General features: G+C 38.4%; 1 protein-coding gene across 1 annotated transcript in view; it reads left to right on the top strand.

The window, feature by feature from the left end:
• The first annotated feature begins 1,751 nt into the window (after positions 1-1,751).
• Positions 1,752-21,747, top strand: part of LOC140239200 (echinoderm microtubule-associated protein-like 2) — a 45,635-nt gene continuing 25,639 nt past the window's right edge. The window contains exon 1 of the mRNA XM_072319081.1: positions 1,752-1,880. Within this exon, the coding sequence (XP_072175182.1) occupies positions 1,752-1,880 (129 nt within the window). The remainder of the gene's footprint in view (positions 1,881-21,747) is intronic.

The following is a 21,747-nucleotide window of genomic DNA, read 5'->3' on the forward strand; positions in this document are numbered from 1 at the left end:
GGTTGTAAAATGACTGAGACATCCAAAACAGAGAGATCCTAATAAAAGCCGGGACCCAACTTTTATTACGATCGCTTTCTTTTACTTTGTTTTTGGATGTCTCAGCCATTCCAAAACCGAGTTTCATCAAATAAACTTTAAACTCCTCTTAGAATGGTATGTTCTGTACCATTTTATAAGTGGTTTCTTAATTTTTCGCAAAATAAAAGATTAAAGAACAAGTCCACCTTCATACACAATAGGATTGAGAGAATGCAGCAATATTAGTAGAACACATCAGTGAAAGTTTGAGGAAAATTGGACAATCCGTTCAAAAGTTACGAATATTTTAAGTATCTGCACAGTCACTGCTGGAAGAGAAAACAGTGTATGATGTCACATGCGTACAACTATATAAGGAAAATAAAAAGAGAATTTCACAAAACTTTACTTTTTGAATAAAGTGCACAGTTCTTCGACTTGCTACTGACGTATGTTAAGGGTAATATTATTCCCCTTGCCATCTGAAAGAGAGGGTCAAGTGTTCTTTTGTTATGCGAGAAAAATGGAAATATGTTGAATTTTCTTTATTCTTTCTTTATATCGTTGTACTCAAGTGACATCACAAACTATAGTAGTCTTTTCATCCAGCCGTGACTGAGCAGAAACTTCAAAAATTCATAACTTTTGAACGGATTGTCCGGTTTTGCTCAAACTCTCAATGATGTGTTCTACTAATATTGCTGCATTCACTCAACCCACATGTCTATGAAGGTGAACTTGTCCTTTAAGTTATATGCCTGATCCTCATCTTCACCAATACTCTACCATCCCTTTAAGTTGCAATGTTAGCGACGAGAGGAAAATATATTCAGGTTCCCCTCCCCATCCCACTCAACCCCCCCCCCCCCCCCCCTCCTCCCACTACGACAGCATATTAATGTGAGGGGACAAAATAAGTCATGGTCTATTAATCATTCCTGCCATAACGCTGCCCATTAATCTACGGTGATCGCCACCCAACGTGCTTTAAATGCCGACTCCGTACTTCGCATCAACTCTGACATTTTGTTTATGAGAAATGTTGTCATGACAACTCATCAGTCGACGGAATAAAAAAAAACTCTTAAACAAACAGCGGAATTTTGTTATAATCTACAGCCGGCCGTCGTGCAGAATGGAACGTAGGTAAATAAATGAACAAGGGATGCGGAGAGATCGATAAAATAATGTAAGAGTAGGTGTAAACACAGAGATCGATTTTTTTTTTTTTAATACTGGCTCCTGGTTGGAAGTTCTGTTCATATTCATTTTTGTATGAGTTACAGCATACACCAGTCCTGCAAAGGTGCAGTATTTATGGTTATGAGACTCACATGCAGAGTGGTGCGCGATGAACAAGCCGAACAGGGGAGGGAAAATCAAGTAGATTTTATTGTTCAGGCTTGCACACTTTTAAGAGCGTAGCCATAACGTTGGTAATGGAAAGTGATGTGTCTTTTCGTTGACAGATGGACTATAAAAAGTGTTGTCAACATCATATTCATACCTCGATGTGAGCGTGCGTCGGATGGACGCACTTCCTTCGCACTTCATCATGAGTGCATTTTCGGCGCCATTCGGATAATCGTCGCCCGTGGTTCGGACATGTCGTCTGCCACGGGGGCCATGGACATGCTGGGATATGCTACGGTAATGCAGTAGGGACAGACCTTCCAAAGTTTTCTCCAGTTTCACCGCCGAATGATCTGTGACTGTTTATTGTCGTCACCATGAGCAACAGTTCCTCAGAGGCAAAATGGGAGTGGAAGCGGCAGCGAGCCCTGATACTCGCCAATCTTCACTTCAAACAGATGCAAATCAACAAGAAAGCAGCCATTCTCAAGCGACACAACAGAAAGGTGAGAGAAATAATTCAATCAGACCCCTGATTTAATGGGTTTTAGTAGTTTGTAATGCCTCTCCTATTGGAAATCAGACACCGGTCTATCATGAATGATAAAAATCCTTTATAAACTACAGGGCTTTCCTTACATGTTGTCAGTGTGTGGACTGGCCATAATCATAAACTGAAACGCCATTTTTTGCTGTTAAATTCGATACTTAACTGATTAATGTACCTTAATTATTACTTAGCGGTTTAACAATGAAGCTTCAGCGTTCTGCATCCAGTTTCTCTCTTTCATCTTTCTCTTTCTTCACGCTCTCTTTCCGTCTGTCTGTCTGTCTGTCTGTCTGTCTCTCTGTTTCTCTCTCGCTCTCTCTATACTCTTTTCATCATCAAAATTCAAACTGAAATCGTAAGATCCAGTTATATCAGATAATTTTTATTTGAAACAAACTAGATGGAATCATTTCTTTCATTTCCTACACCATAATTGTATTGTGCTCTAAATCAGAATTCCCCTACAAAATTGAACTTACGTCATTTTTTTAAAACTTGCACTATGAATGAGCTTGATACAAGACTATTCTAAAAAATAAAATGAGAGGAGAACAATCCGAGATTATATATCGCATTGAAAAGAAAAAAAATCTTAAAACGTGTACTGAAACACTTAAAGATAGATATTATATCGGTACGTCAGCGGAATGAAGATACTACCACTAAACCTGTTTTTATGGCAGAAATAGGGAAACTGAATAAAAATCACCGATTTTGTTGCTTATCTGAGGTCCGTGATAAGACAAGGAAGAATAATATAAAGCCCATGAGCTCGAAACTATAGGAAAATAATCCCAGAGTCCTCCGACAGTAGGCAAACAAGGACAAACGAGGCCGACACTGTAGGCATGGTGTAAGCCTAATGAGCGTCAGATTCTAGGGCCTTTTTAGTCTAGAGTCGCCATTATGGACCTTATTCGCCTAGTGACGAGCTTGTGGCGTGTTTAACTCGTGATGGGCTGTATGACTCGTTAGTGTCGGACTCGTACCCGAGCAAAATTGGATGTAGGAGAGTTCTGGAAATATTATTGATATCAAAAGTCTGGTCACAAGAGGTGGGGGATGTTTCACGAAGTCGAACTTGATTTAAGTTTGATTAAAGATTATGGTATGCCACTGGTTTCCTTGTTTATTTTCATTAGACTAATCATCAACCACTTCAAATTATCAGTAATGTTTGCAGAATAATTCCATTGTTATTTATTCTACATTGTATTTTCAAAGGCTGTGTGAAAAAGATCTCCAAAATCTTCATTTTCATTAGAAACTTGAGCAACATTGAAAACACACACAGCATACCATAACTTTAGTCAATTTTAGATTTCAAGTTCGACTTAAAAATCTTTGTGAAACACCCTCCTGCGTACCATTTAGTCACGGGACCTACATCCTTGCGCACAATGTATGAACCATTACTATGAATATAATCAAAATAGGGCAATTATTGACCTATGGTGTCATCATACATGTATTGACCTATGGTTTAGACGGTGTGTATGTACACAGGAACAGGAGAATAGCGATGATGACAGTACCCAGGAATACATGGCAGTGTCAACAGCAATGACCACAACAAGGCTTACCAATAAAGTGCATACTTAATTGTAATGATTCTAGTGACAATGAAAAAAGTGATAGATAATCGCTATCATTATCACGACGATTATTGAAACAAGTATGCCGTTTTCTTCATCGCTGTCATTGTTAAAAGATTGAGATTTGCAGTCTAATCTGACGAAGCTTTGTGTGTATCTTCCATACTGAATTTCGAATATCGGGTGCGAAATGACTCTCCAGTGGGTGGGGGATAATCAAGAAATTGCATTCAGCTTCAACGATTTCATTTGATCTAATGCGAAGTTAACACTAATCAGCAGTGTTGTTGGTGTAGAAATCCCTCTATTTGTGCAAAAAAAAAGCTAAAATATGCAAAAATATAAAGAATATGAATTTGCCATTTTGTAATGTGTCTGTGTGTGTGTGTCGGGGGGGGGGTCGGGTTGAGGGGTCTTGATACCTAAAATGACGCTGTATATTTTCGCAGAGAGTCCAGGTCTACTGTATTATGTCTTTAATTGAATTAAAACATCAAATGTTAATAGCGCACATTATCATTTGTCACAACACATTTTTTTTTTTCAAAATGCTTATTCTATAAAAACTTTACGTTCAAGGCATTACAAACCATTTGCAGTTGAAACAAAAATCCAGTTTTGGTACTTCAAAAATAGTTCAGGAATGTGAGTTAGGGATAGAAACAACCGATGCAAAAAAATTGAATCAGTAGGGCCTATAATCAATGTTACATGGTTAAATACACAGAATATGAACAACAGTTATGATTAAAAAAAATGTTTCAAGACTAAATCGTCTATAGTCATGGTTTATTCAGAAAAAAATAGTGATACCTCCTTATATTTCAGGCTTTGTTGTGAAATATTTATATGGTAGGGTGTTTTTGTGATACATTTGACCTACACTATGCATCAAATTGTGATATCTCCACATTTTTACACCATTGCTCCCAATGGTAAACAGAGCCTTTCAGAGGGTATAGGTTGCAAATATCTTGGGAGCAATTCGAACAGGCCCTATGCCAATCATTAATTTTAATCAAACTTTACGCTTTTAATTACAGTGATCTAGAGATAATATATGACCATTGATCCATTTCTTCTCAGAGACGAGCGCGGATGAGAGGTCATTAGGCTTATTACGTGGATTAAGTCATAAAATATGTACGATGCCCCAATACACCGTGATGTCACTCCACATACAGGAGCAGCCTTGATGCACGCTGCAGTCTTATTCAAAAATTGTATAGCAAAAGCAAAGTGGTGCTAAATCACTATACTACAAACTGAATGCTTTTAGCAGCCAATTAGCGTTGACTTTGCCATCCTTGGACTTGGACAGCTTATATCGTACAGGTGCCTTGTGCAGGGATGTACACTTGGAGTGATACATTAGTAATGAGCTCGCCATCTGCGGGTCCATCATTCTGATTCACATAAACAGATGTTAAGGACAAAGGATTCGACTTATTCTGTGGTGGGGTCCGTTGTAGTAAACAAACCTGCGTTTCTTTTCTTGGCATTCAATGCGAGATGACGTTTCATGCATTGCCGGTGAATGCGTATTCACGAATATCGATTGACATAAAAAAAAAAAAAGGAGACCGAAGTTGCAGCTGCTGTATTTGTAGTACACGAGCGCAAAGTCATAATACTGAGTGTACAGTATCTTATGCGTGATCGCAGTACCGAGAGATCAAACATAATTTCTGGTGCGCTTTACATGGATTTTCCCGCTATCAATTGCCTGTCTCGATATCATGAATCGTAAACGTGACATCGCCATGATCACAAATGTTTGCAATATGTGGCCGAGAGTTGCATCTATGACGCTGTGCAAATAGCAACGCTGCAAGCGGCAGGAACGTTGGTGTGGAGGCGGCTACAGCGCTCTTCGGTGTAATGTTGCTATGCTTGTCTGTCGTGGATTAACGTATTAACGTCGACATGATAATATTTGCGGAAAGTTGGAGCATGGATGGAACTCGAAATAGTAACAGCAGCGACTGCATAATTTGAATCGTGGATTCAAAGAACCTAACGGGAGGCGGGGCTTGAATCCCCAAAGTGACTAACTCGTCATACTTACATTGTGAATATAATTAGCTGACTTTTTTTTTTGTATTCTATCGATACTCCTTTTCCATTTTACATCGAAACAAAATGAAAGGGCTTGGAAAAACTGGCTGCTGAAAAATTATGTTTATATAAGTGTATCTTCGAAGGTGAATGAAGCTCGAGGTTGAAATTATGTCATCTGGTCATACATTGTATCGCTTTCTTGACCTTCTGCGTCAAGTTTGTCCTGTAACAGTACATCATGGGCCATCGACGGCTGCATGAAAACTATTAACTCGAGACAAACCTATTTCCGGTCCCAGCACCTTCGACAAACTAGAGTCGAGATTTCGGCCAATTCTTCCTACGATTCTAACACTGTTCTTTTGGAAAAAGTCTTCTTTTTTTCATTTGCGGTCTAAGATAGTCGGTGTTCGCAATGTCGAACCCTCAATTTTTGCAAGTGAACGACCAGCGGGTCAACAACACCGTGTCACCGGGCAGACGTCGCTATAAGCTGTCACCGGTGGCGCCCGGTTACGAAAGGCAGGGATGGGTATGTCAAACAAGTTTTAATTAACCTTATTTAACCTTATTTATCTAATTAACCTGACCTTAACGGAAGCTGTTCCAACATTTCTGAATGCACTAGTAATCAAGATGACTTATGAACAACATAATATTTGGGATTAGACAAAAAAGTCCTTTCGTGCTTGGTTGAAAGAGCTGCACGTGATCATGTATTTTAACTATTTCAGAATGTAGGCCTATTTGACACTCTATGGAATACTCTTTGGAAAATAACGTCACTTTTTATGACATTCTCCATATAGTACACCGTTATTATTTTGTGAGAATGATATCACAACACAATATTGTGACATCACGCGTTGCTTCGCAGTGCGGTTACTGTCTGATCCCTCCACAACATCACATCTAACCTCATGACTTCTCGCCTCATTTTTCTCTTCTTTGCTTTTGTCCCAAATATCCAACAATGATTCTAGTCTGCTTGATTTCGAGTTTTTCGTTCAAACCATGGGACTTGGCGCCTCAACATTACTGTTCACTTCGGAGATGCGCCCCTCAGTAAATAGTACTATTTTGGAGTCACCGCCCATAGTTTTAGCCACAAACTTCCAAGGCAAAGAAAATGCATCCCGTTGTATACGCTGACAAATTTGTTGTTGTTGTTGTTGTTGTTGTTGTTGTTTTGTTTTGTTTTTGCTCAGAGCTTTTGAAATTATGCGAAGAGACAGAGGATGATAAAACTCCTCGAGGGACTGATATTCAACTAGATTTCGCCCATAATTCTGAAGTTTTTTGATTAGATTTACTTTGGTCTGCTGCAAAAGGTCTTTACGCATTCATCATATGAGCGTGTGTTTATGAATAGCTCAAGGAAGTTTTGTTACCGACAATGGCAGCAGCAGGCGCCATATGAGTATGAGATCCATTTCAAATAGCTTTTTCTTTTCGCAGACGTATTGATGCAAAACTGAATCCCTTTGACGAACTTAAAGGTACAGTTTACCATTGGGAGCAGTGATTAAAACAAATGTTCAAGATATCACATTTGATGCAATGTGTCGGTCAGTTATATTTTAGGCTTTATTTCAAAATTTTTACATGGTATCTAGGATGTTTTGCATGACAAGGAGAAATCAATATTTTTCTCACTAAACACTATAGACGGTTTAGTCTAGAAACATTTTAACACAACTATTGTTCACGTTTTTATAGGGCATATATTCAACAATACTTAACATTATCTATGCTGATTCAAATTTTTACATCGGTTGTTTCCATCCCTAACTCACATTTTAGAAGTATTTTGAAGCACTAAAGCTTGAGTTTTGTTTCATCTGCAAATGGTAAATGACGCCTTTAACGTGATTGGAGGAAGTATTCCACCTCTGATCCACAGTGTTTGATTGGTAATGGGGGAAAAAATGTATCAAATCGTGGGTTAGCCTCTAGCGATGCAATTTAGAATGAACTTTGCTCGACGTTAGTGTTCCATGAAGAATCACTGGCATCAGTATGGCAATTCTGTGAATAGCCTACCATTTTCAATAACTCGTCAAATTTGGCAAATATCATAAGCTGCAACGCGTTTTTTGTATTCAGTAACGCTCAAACAGTCAGAACGGTATACTGAGGCGCAATATAGAACTGAAAAAAAAAATCAATGGCCAACCCAGCAAATGACAAAAGGCATCGGACTAAAGGAAAAGAGTAAAGACGAGGGCCATTTATTGATTAAGACCGCCATTGAAACGATTTTCAACCCATGCCCGTATGTTAAGTAGGTCTACCAGATAGACGTTCGACAGTAAACAACCCATACTGCAACGTTCTTGCAAACCTACCTTGCTGTCGAAGGTTTTAATCGTGGTTGCTGGCTAGGTGAACTTTTCTTTTAGTATTTCCTCGATTTTTATGGTTGTTGCTCCATGTCTTATTGTTTGTATGTATGCTTGTTTGTTTGTTTGTTTGTTTGTTTGTTTGTTTGTTTGGGTCAGTTTTTATTTCTTTGAAACGTTGTTGCGCACACAACTTCCAGAACTACTAATTGCAAACACAAAACATTAAGTCCCCCAAATTGAGCAGAGGAACTCGTTTTACAGCAGAACATTATACATCGAAAATAATTATAGCAAACTCTATAACGAGTACCAGAAGTATGATAGGAATAATTCCTTAAACGGAGACAATGAAGACGTGAAATCATACGAAATAATCTATCTAGTAAACTTGGCGTATTGACAAAATGATGTTCTATAAATTTACATGAACTTCAAAAAAAAGTAATACTTTTCTTTTCATTAACCTTTCATTTGGATACAGCGATTATTCGTCTTACCTATTAAAAGCCATTTCCTTCCATTTCGGCAAAGATAGAGGGAGACAGAATATTCATGAGTAACGTTTCAATTCTTAAGGCCGTGTCACACCAGCCTTGCGTGCGACTTGCAAAGAAGAATTTTGACTACCCGGAGGTCCCCGTAGATGATCCGCACATGACAGTACCAGTAGCATGTATCTCAAAAGTAGTCGCCCGGAGGTGCGCACGCATATTTTTTTTACCCGCAACCGTGTTTAGGCCCTGTCACACCTTTCCGGGCAAGCTACTCGGGCTTGTTACGTGTAGGGATTTTCTAGCATACCGGACATTCCTGAGGGCGGAAAAGGATTTGTGCGAGTCAGCGCATGTTAGTCCATGGGCCAGGCCAGATATAGGTACCACCTGAGGTGGCAAAACCTTTTTGGTGTCATTTTGTTTGTCGATCATAGATATGCTTAATATTATCAAGCTATGATAGCATTTCCAAATGAGTAGCTTAGTCATAATAAATGAAATTTTAACCAATTTGGTCTCGTTGTTATATCCCTATACTTCTGAATCGAAACTAACCGCTATACAAAGAAGAGCACTGTCTTCTGTATGTTCACAGAATAGGTGTTCTGTTGTAAACGCGGTGCGTCTAGTCTTTATTCAAGGCAGCGAAGGGAATATCCAAAGGTTATGTTGTCCACAGCGCTTAGTCTTTATTCAAGACGGCGAAGGGAATATCCAGAGCTTGTGATACAGTGTATATCATTTTATCTAAAAGCAACAACAACAACAAAAGCAATTTGTTTTACCGTATTTTTCAATTATTTATCATTTTCCGGTGAAAACGCTACGGTGGAAACGCTGACACCACGCCAATGTCGCTTTATTTCCATCCAACAATAACGATAATGCAAAAACAATGTACCGGTACACTACAATACATTATAATGAATAATACTGTAAATGAACAGGGTGAATTTTGTTTAAAACTGATGTATTTGTTGAGAGGGTAGTATAAAAACAGTATAGATAATCCCTTTATGAGGAACTTTAGATATGATAACGGTACATTGGTCTAGATAAAGACTAAGCGCACCGCGTGACAGCTGTGGACATCATAACCCTTTGCATATTCCCTTCGCTGCCTTGAATAAAGACTAAGCGCACCGCGTTTACAACAGAACACCTATTCTGTGAACATACAGAAGACAGTGCTCTTCTTTGTATAGCGGTTAGTTTCGATGTCAGAAGTATAGGGATATAAAAACGAGACCAAATTGGTTAAAAAAATCATTTATTATGACTAAGCTACTCATGTGCAAATGCTATCATAGCTTGATAAGTATATCTATGCCCGACAAACGAAATGACACCAAAAAGGTTTTGCCACCTCAGGTGGTACCAACAACCCATTTTTCGAGCCTTGGCCCATGGACTAGTATGTGTCTTACTTGCTGGACGCGTTATACTTGCGAGTATACTGTGTGACCTTTGCACCAGTCGCGTGGGGGCCGACAACTCAGTGAAGGAATTCCTCTAATGGAATGGCTGAAATCTCACAGAATTTCATTATCTTGGCTGCATACGGGACTGCGAAGTACCTGCGTGGGAATTGCCTGGGAAGTACTGCCGCTAAGGGTCTCCTACTGGCGTTCTGCGTGGACCTCTACGGGCATTCCCGCGACTCACCTGGAAAAAGTTTTGGTCATGCTCAAAACTTGGCTGCGGTTAAATCGGATTTGCGTGAGCACCTCCGGGCAACTACGCGCTAGATACTGTCATGTGCGGACCAACTGCGGAGAGCTCCGGAGAGTAAATTTGTTTTCCCGCAAGTCAAGCCGCAGAAGTTCCCCCGTACGGTATGGCAAGGCATGAATGAAAATTGCAAACATTCTTGTTCGCCCGCTGAAAATCTTCTACGTGCTGGAAACTACCTCCTCGCCACAAGCCCGCGTAGCTTGCCCGGAATGGTGTGACACGGCCTTTACGAGATAATGATGAAGCCCCATTTTCCTCTTCAAAACCATTCCTTCAACATGTTCAAATTTTTCTTCTAATATCAATATCAGACAAAGTAACGGCACGCACTGTAAAATTTGTCCAGCTGAGGTAACAAAGCAGGAATCACATGAATTGGTACACCAGTGTGAGTGTGATTTGAATGCTCATTTTGACTGGTTAGTCTACTAGCACTTTTTTTTTTCTGCCTCGCCGATCCGAATACATCATGTACCTACATTTCATTCATAGTCTATTCTATATCATCACTTATGTGCGCGCGTGTTTACAATTTACAATAACGCGATGGGAGTGTGATAACGCGTCATAATATTGCATTTCGTGAATTATTTTAGGAGAGGGTCAACAATCAATCTAAGAGTCTTTGAAGTGTAGTTTAGACACATGTGGTGCACGTCATTGTAACAGTGAGTCGACCAGTTGCAGTATCATAAGCCACATTAGCCACGTCAATGTGGGATAATGCGATGCTGTTCATGTAGATATGACAATTATGATGTAATCATAATGCGGGTCATTAAATTTCAATTTGCCGACTCCCAAATCTCTCTATTTTTCACAACAGTTCATATCAGATTACCGTTAATCATAAACGACTGGTGTCGTAGGATTATGTATACAGCGTGAAATGTTGAAGAATAATCACCTGCGATCAACTTGTGATTAGCAATTACGTTCATGCTTCCATGCCCCAGCAACGGTTTCTGATCTAGTACATGAAGGGGACTGAAAAAAACGAGGGCACCGTCTGCTATCAATATACAATACATTATTTTGAACTATTTGCTGTTCGAATTTGTGCGTAATTGAGCAGATTGCTCTGGAAGCAGCCCATTAGACGTCATGATCTACACTACAACAGAAAATAGAACGTCAATAAAAAGAGAAGTCTATTCTTTTACCGACACAATTTGCTGAAAAATACCCATGAAAGGGTGCAGCACTTTGACGCGTTAAAGTATCTCATGGTAGTTACGAATGCGCCATTAATTCGAGAATGCCGCGCAATTACGTTTCATTTCGGAGGCTTCTAAAACATTAACATTGGAGGCATTTCATGTTTTTTCTATATTTCGTCATCTAGATTACTAGTACATTTGATATTGTGACGTCAGCATAAACATGTTCATATTTAACTCTGAGCAACTACTTTCTTGTAGAAAACGCTATCACGTTATCATAGTGTGTAGATGCATGTAAATTGCAAGGTTTTGAAAAAGGCAAATATACGTGTTCATGTCTCAGTTCAAGATGAACACACAAAATGAATAGACTGTGGGGGAAAAAACATTTCGTTTTCTTTTGCCAGTCGACAGCCCAAGTTTCAACATATAGACCCTATATCATGCTGGAGATAGTTTGCTGAATAGGATTGCAGGGGAGACAAAATGCACAAGTTACAGGTTGCACTCTCACAGTGTACGTGTTTCCGTCAAATGATAAGGTAGAGATATGAAGCTTAATAAATCTCATCAATTGAGCTGATAGTGATATGTGATGAAGGTCAAATCTGATCAAGGGAGTTTAATGGTGATAGTTTATGAGATGAAGGGTACAACTCGTCGCGTACATGTTGTATCGAATTAACCAAGATCTCGAGGCCATTACACCTGCATCCCGCCCCCCCCCCCTAAAAAAAAGGGTGTATATAGCGCCATCTCTTATAAACATACTGCTATGTGCAGTTTCGTATAATAACGCGTTCTGACGTCACTGCGCGCATTCTTTTGGAATAGTTTTGAATGGCTGTGCGTTCTTTTGAGATCTCTTTAATCGGGATTTTTCTAATTTTTTCAGTATAAAAATTTTGTTTCAATCACAAGCACGTAACTAGTAATCTCAAGGACAATAATCGTGACTATAATAGTACGGGAGTTATATACAGTTTATGCAGCAAGACGCGATTTTGAATTGAAACTGAATATGCCTAGTAACGATACAAAACAGACTCTCATCGGGGTAAATTCGGATGGGGTAAATTTCAGTGTCTGATCTAGAGCATGAAGAAGTCAACTGGGAAAATAATAGGTGTTTTGCCAAGGCGGTTTAAGTGGTGCATATAGCCGTGAATGAGCCAGATTTAAGCGTTCTTTACATAATAATGGTATGAAATAAATAGTTTGAATGATGAACACAAACACGCTTGATTTTTTTTTTTTTTATTCAAGTTCCATATTCCACATTCCATATTCAGGTTTCATATTCCATTTGATTTCGGAGCAAAATATGTATAACACAACATTCAATTTTAGACATACTTTCACAAATGTATAAGGACATGTAATAAAATTATGTGTAAATGAGGAACCTACTAAAAACCGATGCTTGTAGGATGTAGGTTCCAAAGAAATAATATAAGCGTTTATCACAACATGCTAATTACGAAAGATGACGAAACACAAGCGAAAATCGGTATGTCGAGATTATAATAAACTCTACGGAATGTACAAAATAGTTTATGATGTTCAAGGTAAAACCCAGGGATTCAATGCTCCATAAAATTGCACTATTGGTCAAAGAAATGTGGTCAAATTACGAGAGGGTTGGGGATAGCAGTGGAGCAGTGTGTTCATTCCACAATCCCATGCCTCTTCTCTGTAAGACAGTCAGAATGTTATCTGGTTTCCATCTGTAAAACATGATATATTCGCGGCACGAATTTTTCGTGAATTGGAGCCGACGGCCTTTTTCGTGGAAAGAAATTTTCGCGAATTGCCTCTTGCGTTCAATGCATAAATAGTGTAGATAAGAAATTTCGCGTGCATTTTAATTTCGCGAATCTTGGCGCTCGCGAAATTCGCGAAATTAAAATGCACGCGAACATTTCTCATTTTACAGTAATGTTCTCGCGTTTCTTATGTAGCACATCTTGTAACTTACTTTATAAATGTGCGCACGGACCAATCGGCACTATACTTTGTTGTTTTATTTAGTGTCTTTTTAACATTCCTTATGAGTGCGTGCTAAAGTCTTACGAATTGATTCCCTGCACGTTGTTATCACTCCCCGTATATGTTAATGGTTATTAGCTTTCCAACTAGCAACTTTGAGAAGCTCTGCTGAAAATTATTTGCTGAAAAAAAAATCGAAGGCCGACATGCTAACAGCCTTTCATTAGAAAAGATCAATTCCTCGCTTGACTATTCATTAATATTGTCCTTGCCGATCATGTCCGTAAAGTGGTCGATTCCATTAGGATCAATGATTCAGCAATCAAAGGCGACACGTTCGAATTAATAATCTATCATCGGGCAAATTACTGCGACGATCAACACCTCAATGTCAGTATCACCTCTCGGCTATTTAAAGGCAGTATGTTTTCTAATACGAAATCATCTAGCCGCTGTTTGGTCCTACGCGTGACCGGTGTCTCTGATGTGTCTATGGTGATTATGAAAATATTCCGTAACTTCTTCAAGAAAAGAATAGTTACGAATCTGTGATTTACTTAACTGCCTTTTCTCCACAGATAATCATGTTATAGAATAGGGCCTACACCCATGGGGAACAGTTCGTCAATGTGAATACAATCTTTGTCAACTTAGAATGTAGATAAACTTATATAGTCCTTAAATGTTTCCTCATTCTTTTGAGCGTTGTTGTATAACACTGTCAGCAAAGTTTGATATAAGTTTCATATTCATCTGCATAGGCCCTATATTATGTGTTGATTAATATACACATGCATTGACATCAACATTATCGAGCTGAACATATGATGGGGTACTTTGAATATGATTAGAAATTATCTCCCACAGGTTATAATGGAGTTAAAAAGCACTATACCCTAAACAAAGGAGACAACTTCACAACCAGGCGGTGATTGTTGATTCGATCTCCCGTTATCATTTTGTGACTTGTTTTCGTTGCTGTAGCAACCGCTGAGATTGTTATTTCCATAATAACACTGTTAATTCCGTCGCTCTGTGTTTGCGTGTGTTTTTCCCCTCATGCTGCCCAGCAATGGTGAGCTTTCTGTTGCTAGGTAACGAGTACCGCTCGGAAATGACACTGAATGCACAAGAAATCGATTTAAATATTTATGATAGAGACCCCTTGACATGATATTTTGTACCTTTGAAGGTCGGTTTCGCTGTGCTTTGTGTAATTTCAAAGGACACCTGTCGTAATGCAAGACACAATTTCAATTTCAATTCATACATTTTTTATTCAGTAATATACAGGTAAATGCAACGTTGCTGATTGCGGCAGCTATTATTGTTATTTATGATTAAATTTGATTCACACATTTTAACCTTGTCCTTTCCTATAGCACATTGGGTTTGGGATCAGAATAAAGAGCATTGACTACATTGATACACGTATCTTCAATGAAAGATAGCATAATATCAGTCTGCAAGATTAGAATTACGACAATAAGGAGAAATAAACGGATTGTTACTTCTTTAATTGTTTTATCCATTTCAATACGGCTGAAAAACTGTTGGATAAGACTTGAATGAGATACTTCTAAAAATTACAGAAATCTTACCATGCTTAGTATGCAGTGATTGAGTCCAAGCAATGACCTGTTTAACCTTTTGTGTGCTTTGACACAGTAAATCCCATAGTCTTGTGCACACTGTCCAAAGTCCCTGACACAGGAGGGGTTAATGTAACAAAATTACTATTCGATGAATGTAGAATAATTATGCTTATTTCTTTTTACATGCCATGTTTGTATAATGATGGGCCTATTCTTGGTTGAGAATGAAAATAAATGAAATAAGGAAATAAAGCAGAAAGACATACCTGTAGGATGAGGAAAAGATGAATAGCAACAATAATATTTCGCTCCAGCTAGATTTTCATAAATATGCTTGCAGCAGAAGGAGGATGTTACTTACAATGTATTTTATAGCCGTAAACCAATGCTACTTTCGTATCATACAGTTGCCTCCGTTTGTTCTTGACATGCAAGTAAGACCACTGTCCGGATTTCATTAGGTCACCCGGGAGACGACGTCATTTTTTAAAATTAGATTAATGTGATACATAGTTATGTTCTTCGTTACATTTGCTTCATGCAAATTTCTTTCACAAGGTCGTTACTTCTAACTTTGCAATCCAATCTTCAGCTCGCTTGTTTTTATTACACATAGGGCCTACAGGCTTAAAAATGTAGTTCTTGCCCGTAAGTTTGTATTTAAGTTTGTGCAAGTTACAGCGCAATTAATATCTGAATTTTGTGGAGTATGCAAGCGACTCTTTTTTTCTTTTTTTTTTTCTCTTCTTTTTGATCTGGACAGTTGGTTAATCGGGACAAAGTGCTTTCTCAGGAATTGTCCCAGTTGAGCAGTGGCGACTGTACTTTATCTATAATGTCATTAATCTCAAGATCAGCTGTACTTGCAGAAAAGCGTAAGTTTAGTAGTTTGTCTATGATCAGTATAACGCATGTTGCATAGTCCCGCAATACACAATATCAGCTGCTGCTAGGTTGATAAGGTTCTCAGTCTGTCATGTTGAGGGGTTGTCATGGTAACCGTAAAGGTAATCTATGAGCATTCCGAAAATGAATAGTGCTAAATTCTCTCTTATTTGAAAATGAACTCCATAGACGTGACGAGGTCACACAAAATAGAGACTCTTTGTGCAAATTGAACATTCTTTGTTTGAACTCCCACGAGATAGAAAGTCATTTACATGACTAAGCCATGCACTATGATGATGACTTTGCTATACTGTCTTTACGTCAACATCTTATTGTATATTGTAGTGTGATGAATGAAGAAAATTGGTATAGTCTAGTATAGTCCAATGTACATTTCTCTGGTCAAGAATAGCGTGTTCGTGTGAACTATAAAAGGGGTGTGTGTTGGGTGGTGGTAAAAGTCTTGAATTACAAATGTATCGACATAGCTGTTAAAAAATACTATCATTTTAACCGCGTGATTATGAATCAGTCCATAATTGCACTGATAATAAATTGTATGTGACAGGACACCACCACATTGGTGTCATTTTTTTTATTTTTTTTTGGGGGGGGGGGGAAATAACGGGGTATGGGGGAGTTGCCTTAATTTAGTGATGATGATGATGACTGTCATTGGGGAAGGTGGGGGTGGGCAGGAAAGGGAAATATAGTATCTGGTGCATTTTTTGTGGTATGGTAACTTGGATCATAATATGAAATTTAGTTACTGTTCTCCAAACGAAAGCTTTGATCAACATACTATGTTCATATTCTATTGAGGCACGAACTTCTGGCCACTTTACTTTACTCATAGGAACAAAAAACACAGGGGTAAAGCAACAATAAAGAATCATGATGGCAAAGGGGTTATGGTAGTTACTGTCGTCTCTAAGCAACAACACGAAATTGGTCAGCGGAAATGAACAGTTAAATACGAGGGAAAAATAAATTTTAATGGAAGCAGAAAGCACATTATCATTTGCACAGAATAGGTGGTGGACTAATCTATTTTTTATCATCCTACTTGGTCGTTAGATATGATATTCATAATGATACTAATAATGATAATGACTATGATAGATATGATATGATAAGACAACGAAATGATGGTATGAAAGAGTGAATCTAAGACTGAAAAGTACTAATTGCTAGGAATTGAATGCCAGCAAGAGAAAGGACCTTGATAATGAAAAGGATACAGGATACGGAGATTACATCTTTTTTTTTTTTTTGGTAATCCCCTGAAAAAAAAAAAGTATTTCTCTGCATGTCAGAGAGCATGCACTGTCCTTACTTCGTAGACCCTTTCCTACTTAATTTCCTGGTGGTAATCAATTAAGGGTAATGACAATGTAAGTGGTATCCACGTATATAATCATATAATGCTTTATGATTAGCTTTACATAATATACTACGCATAGGCATTTTGCATCCGTTACAGTGTCTGAAAAATCATGACTCATCAGTTGTGCCCAGATCAAACAGAGCTCACATAACAAACAAACACACACAGACACATAAACACACATACCCACAAAATTGTGATTACACTGTTTGTATAATATACATGGATACACAAGGAGAGAGAAAACACTTTCTCTGTGTGTGAATGTGTTTGTGTGTGTGTATGTGGGGGGGGGGGTGTTTAACGAATCCCGGGCAAATCAAGGTCATAACAACCTCATTGTGTAACGCAGTTAGCATGGTTAGTATCCTTGCATCGTTGATCAGCACTTGCGCCTCAAGACCAAATGATTTCACCGATACTCTTTGCCGGTGTACAAACCAGAAGTGAGCCCGGATGATACATTTCACTCACCGCCATTCACCCGGGGAGATCCTCAAGCACAAGGGGTTGGTATCTTCACTCGTTTTATAGTGCGCACGTGCCTGAGTGTGTGCGTGATCTTACCGGATTTGCATCCTGCTTCAGTTACAGTGAATTATAGCTGGATCTTTTATGTGCGTCGTATATGACTCCTTCTTTCTCTAGGGGCTGGCGCCACACTGTCCTGAAATTGCCACAAAATGGCCATACGCTTGGGAAATTTTCATTTCGAGCGAAGTACTTTAGTCCCTACCCTGGTTAAAAGTTAAGCAATAGCGAAAGAAAGTAGGATCTTTTGTTAGCAGCCTGAGAAACTAAATTGGTAAGACGGCTTTAGAAGATGCCTTAACGAAAGACCTGATGTTTAAACGATCAGAGCCGAATTTGAACATTTCCTTTAGCGTGTGTAGATTTTATCTTTGCTTATTTTCGGAAGAGTTGACGCCTGCTGCAGCTTTTCTCTCACCAGGACTTCGGCTGAAGATCAGATTGGCGTGCATAGCATGCAGAAAGTCTGCGTGATCACGCGCAGCATTTTGCTTTGTTGATCTCGTGAGGGCGTCGAACTTGATACCTCCTATACAATCTACCTGGTCAGTCGAAAATGGTTATCCATAGCAATGATGATCCTACTAACCACTGGATTTGAAAACAAAAACAAAACCGGCAGCCGCTCCAGCAGTCGAACTTCTTCAACACGTTAATATCCACACTAGACAAATTCACGCGGAGTTTATATCCAAACCTGACTCTGTAGGATTTTAATTCGGAGTTGTGTTGACAAGCTTTGATCACGAAATAAGAAAAAAAAAAAAAAAACTTACTTTCTTTGCCCTTCCAATTTGTCGTTTACTTTCTGCTCTGGCCTAGAATATAGGTATTGTGGATCATAGCATTGTCACAAATACTGATATATCTCAAATTGAATCGTAAATTGCGAAAGACGGGCGTATATGTGTTTTTTTTTTTTAATCTTATGTTCGTTTGCACGCCTTTTCAAGGAAAACGTTGGTATTTGCTTCATAAAATCATCACATTCACCTTTTTTTTTTCGCTGTGTTTTCATCTTATATAACTGTAAATTGGAAGTTGGATCTTTTCAGTTTCACGGTGAGATAATAGCTATCTACAGGGGTCTCCCTTGGAGGAATTGTAGAAGCTGATAGGATTGTAACTTTGAATTGATTCAAATAACACTAACTTGAATACTAAGTAGTTGTAGCATTGGCGGCAGCTTTGAGATACGATAGGAAGACAAAACAGAGTGGCAATCCCCTCAATTCATAATCATAGAATACAAACAAAAAGTCAAACTAGTCCATGGATGTTTCTTAGTTCAGTCACGTCGTCATGTTGTTGTCCCAAGCGAGATAGAACGCGACTTTACGAGGTGGAGTGTAATAAGCAGACGGACGGCGATCGATTGCAGTTCGGTGCCGATCGAAGATCGACACAAAGCCCGGTAGATCGATGCGGATGACTTGTACGATCCTTTTGTCTCCCTATTTGAACACGATTTTGTTTTCTCCATTTCAAGATTCAAGGAAGCTCCATTGATCGGCCATCGGCCTACCAGACCTGAAGTCATTTGAAGAATTTACTTTCCATAAAACGTGGGGATGTCGGAAATACAGAGTTTGTTGTGAGGATGGCAGGAAAATCTGGACGAGCATTAACAGAGTGACAAAATATCGAGGATATCATACTTATCTTCAAACAGACTCAGCGATTTGACATGTAGCGTTGTCGTCTTATGGCATCCGTGTTGGATTTACTTTGTGTTGATCAAGATGATTGGTGAGGAGTATTGTGATGGAATAACGTAAACGAGGTATGTTTGTCGGGCGTGACGTACTAAATGGATATGAGAATTGGGAGGTTCGTTAAGTAAGTGAGAATTATGCGCTACGAACATTTACCCCAAAGTAACTAGTATCGTTATGGGACTTTTTCCTGTTATACGAGAGAATTGATGATCGCTATAATATGATAAGGAAAAAAAGGCAAAAAAAAAAACAACAACAACAACAAAAGAAATATTATGTATATATCCTCACGGATTTTACAGGAAAGCCATAATGAAATACATGATACCAAAACCTTCCTGTCTAATTGAAAACAATGTAACATAACAAACACACAAAAGAAAAACACACATAGAAACGAACAAGAAGTATATGCAAATATGACAAGAAAAGTAAATAGCATTCATCTTGATTTCTTTTAAAGTGGTATTTTTATAGTATATGACATGCTCAATTACATTCTAATAGTCAGAAACTGTGCTTTTTGCACGCCACTTTATCCCAAAGTTTTGCGATTTATATTATTTTAGTATCCATGCAATAAAAGTGAAAATTTTGGGAACGGGATACTTGTTACATTTTACACGTGAAAATGGTCGCAAACTCTATAGGCAGAGGTGACTCCAAAATAGCACTATTCGATTTGGGGCTGCGCCCCTCAGTGAATAGTACTTTTGGAGGCACCGAGGCCTATAGTTTTAACCAGAAACTCGAAATTAGGCAGAGTTTATTAGTGGTTATTTTACATTTTGAATCAAAGATTTAAACAAAAGAAGGGGGAAATGAGGGGCGAGAAGTCTTGTCATCAGTGGCGGATGCAGTGTTGTGGAGGGTTCTTACACTGACTGTACGAAGCAGCGCACGATGTCAGAGTGTGCTTTGTGATGTTACAATTATTCTTTTGTTAGAAATTATTACATGTTAGTTTCACTAGTGACTATACGAAGCATGGAGTGCGCAATATCAGAATTGCTTTGTGATGTCACAAATGCTTTCTGTCATCATTTTGCAAATAATATATTTTGCAAAATGTCGTCATAAAAGTGACGCCATTTTGCAAATAGTACGCCATGGAGTGTCAAACATACCAATATTCTGACATGATAGCTGAAATGCCTATACAACAATCACGTGAATCTCTTTCAACCAATCACTATATTCTGGAGGATAATTTTTATCCAAAATATGATATTCACGTCCAAGTGCATCTGGGACGGGGAGGTGAATTATCCTTTAATCTTAGATCATTTATTTGTCTTGAAAGACGCAAAGGGTTCTTTCCTGACCCGTTGTTCTTGTCAACCGGAATCATCTTCTACTAACAGCATATAATCTTTTCATTTTCCCTCCTGCATTCAAACCTCTTCAGATGAGAAATACCTCGTCAATTTAAATATGTTTGTACTTTCATATTCATATTGTTGATAAGTTTGATTCTATACTTTCATGTCTTGTTTTCCTGTTAATTGTATTATTATCATTGTATCCTCAATGACTGTATAAATTATCTGTGATTGTAAACTTGAACTTAAATTTGGTAATAAATCATTCATTCATTCATTCATTCATTCATTCATTCAATTTAGTTCACAAGAATGTGATTGTGAATCGATTGGTTCAATGTAATGATACATCTGTATAGATTTCACCAACACACTCCCGATGGGTTGGCATATTATGTTTAGCATAATTTTAACATTTGAAAAAAAAAAAACGAAGATAATCTCGGTTAAGCTAACTGTCAATCAAAATATGGGGTTCTTCAAAATGACATATGAACGACATAAGTAGCCAAAATGCTTTCAAAGATGAAGTCGACATTGTCGGCATCATCTTTTCAGTTCTAGTCGGAGCACCAAAGATATCATTTCTGTCGATAATGTCGTGTGCAGCACCGTCTTATGGTTCGTCCACTGTTTCTTTTGTTTAATACACAACAGTAGCCATATGGTTTTGGTTTTGTTCATCTTATCAATGCCTTTGTCTTTGTCCTTACTTTTGTCCTTGCTGCTATCTATACCTCTTTGTTAGCGTCTGCGTGCCACTGAATGTATCCGTCATTCAATTACTGCTCTACGTCACTGTCGCTATCGTTGTCTTTGTTTATGCGTATAATAAATTTATATAGGATGTATTGTATTTTCCTTATGCCACAAGCTGTCCACTGGTATACCACTCAATAAAAGGCTGATGAGATGTTCAATGTCACCTCACCTTACTATTCCTCCCCCCCCCCCGCCCGTCTCTTTCCTCCTTTCTCTCTCTCTCTCTTATTCGTTGCAGC

Source organism: Diadema setosum, chromosome 15 (genome assembly GCF_964275005.1).
Source record: "Diadema setosum chromosome 15, eeDiaSeto1, whole genome shotgun sequence".
NCBI classification, from domain to species: domain Eukaryota; kingdom Metazoa; phylum Echinodermata; class Echinoidea; order Diadematoida; family Diadematidae; genus Diadema; species Diadema setosum.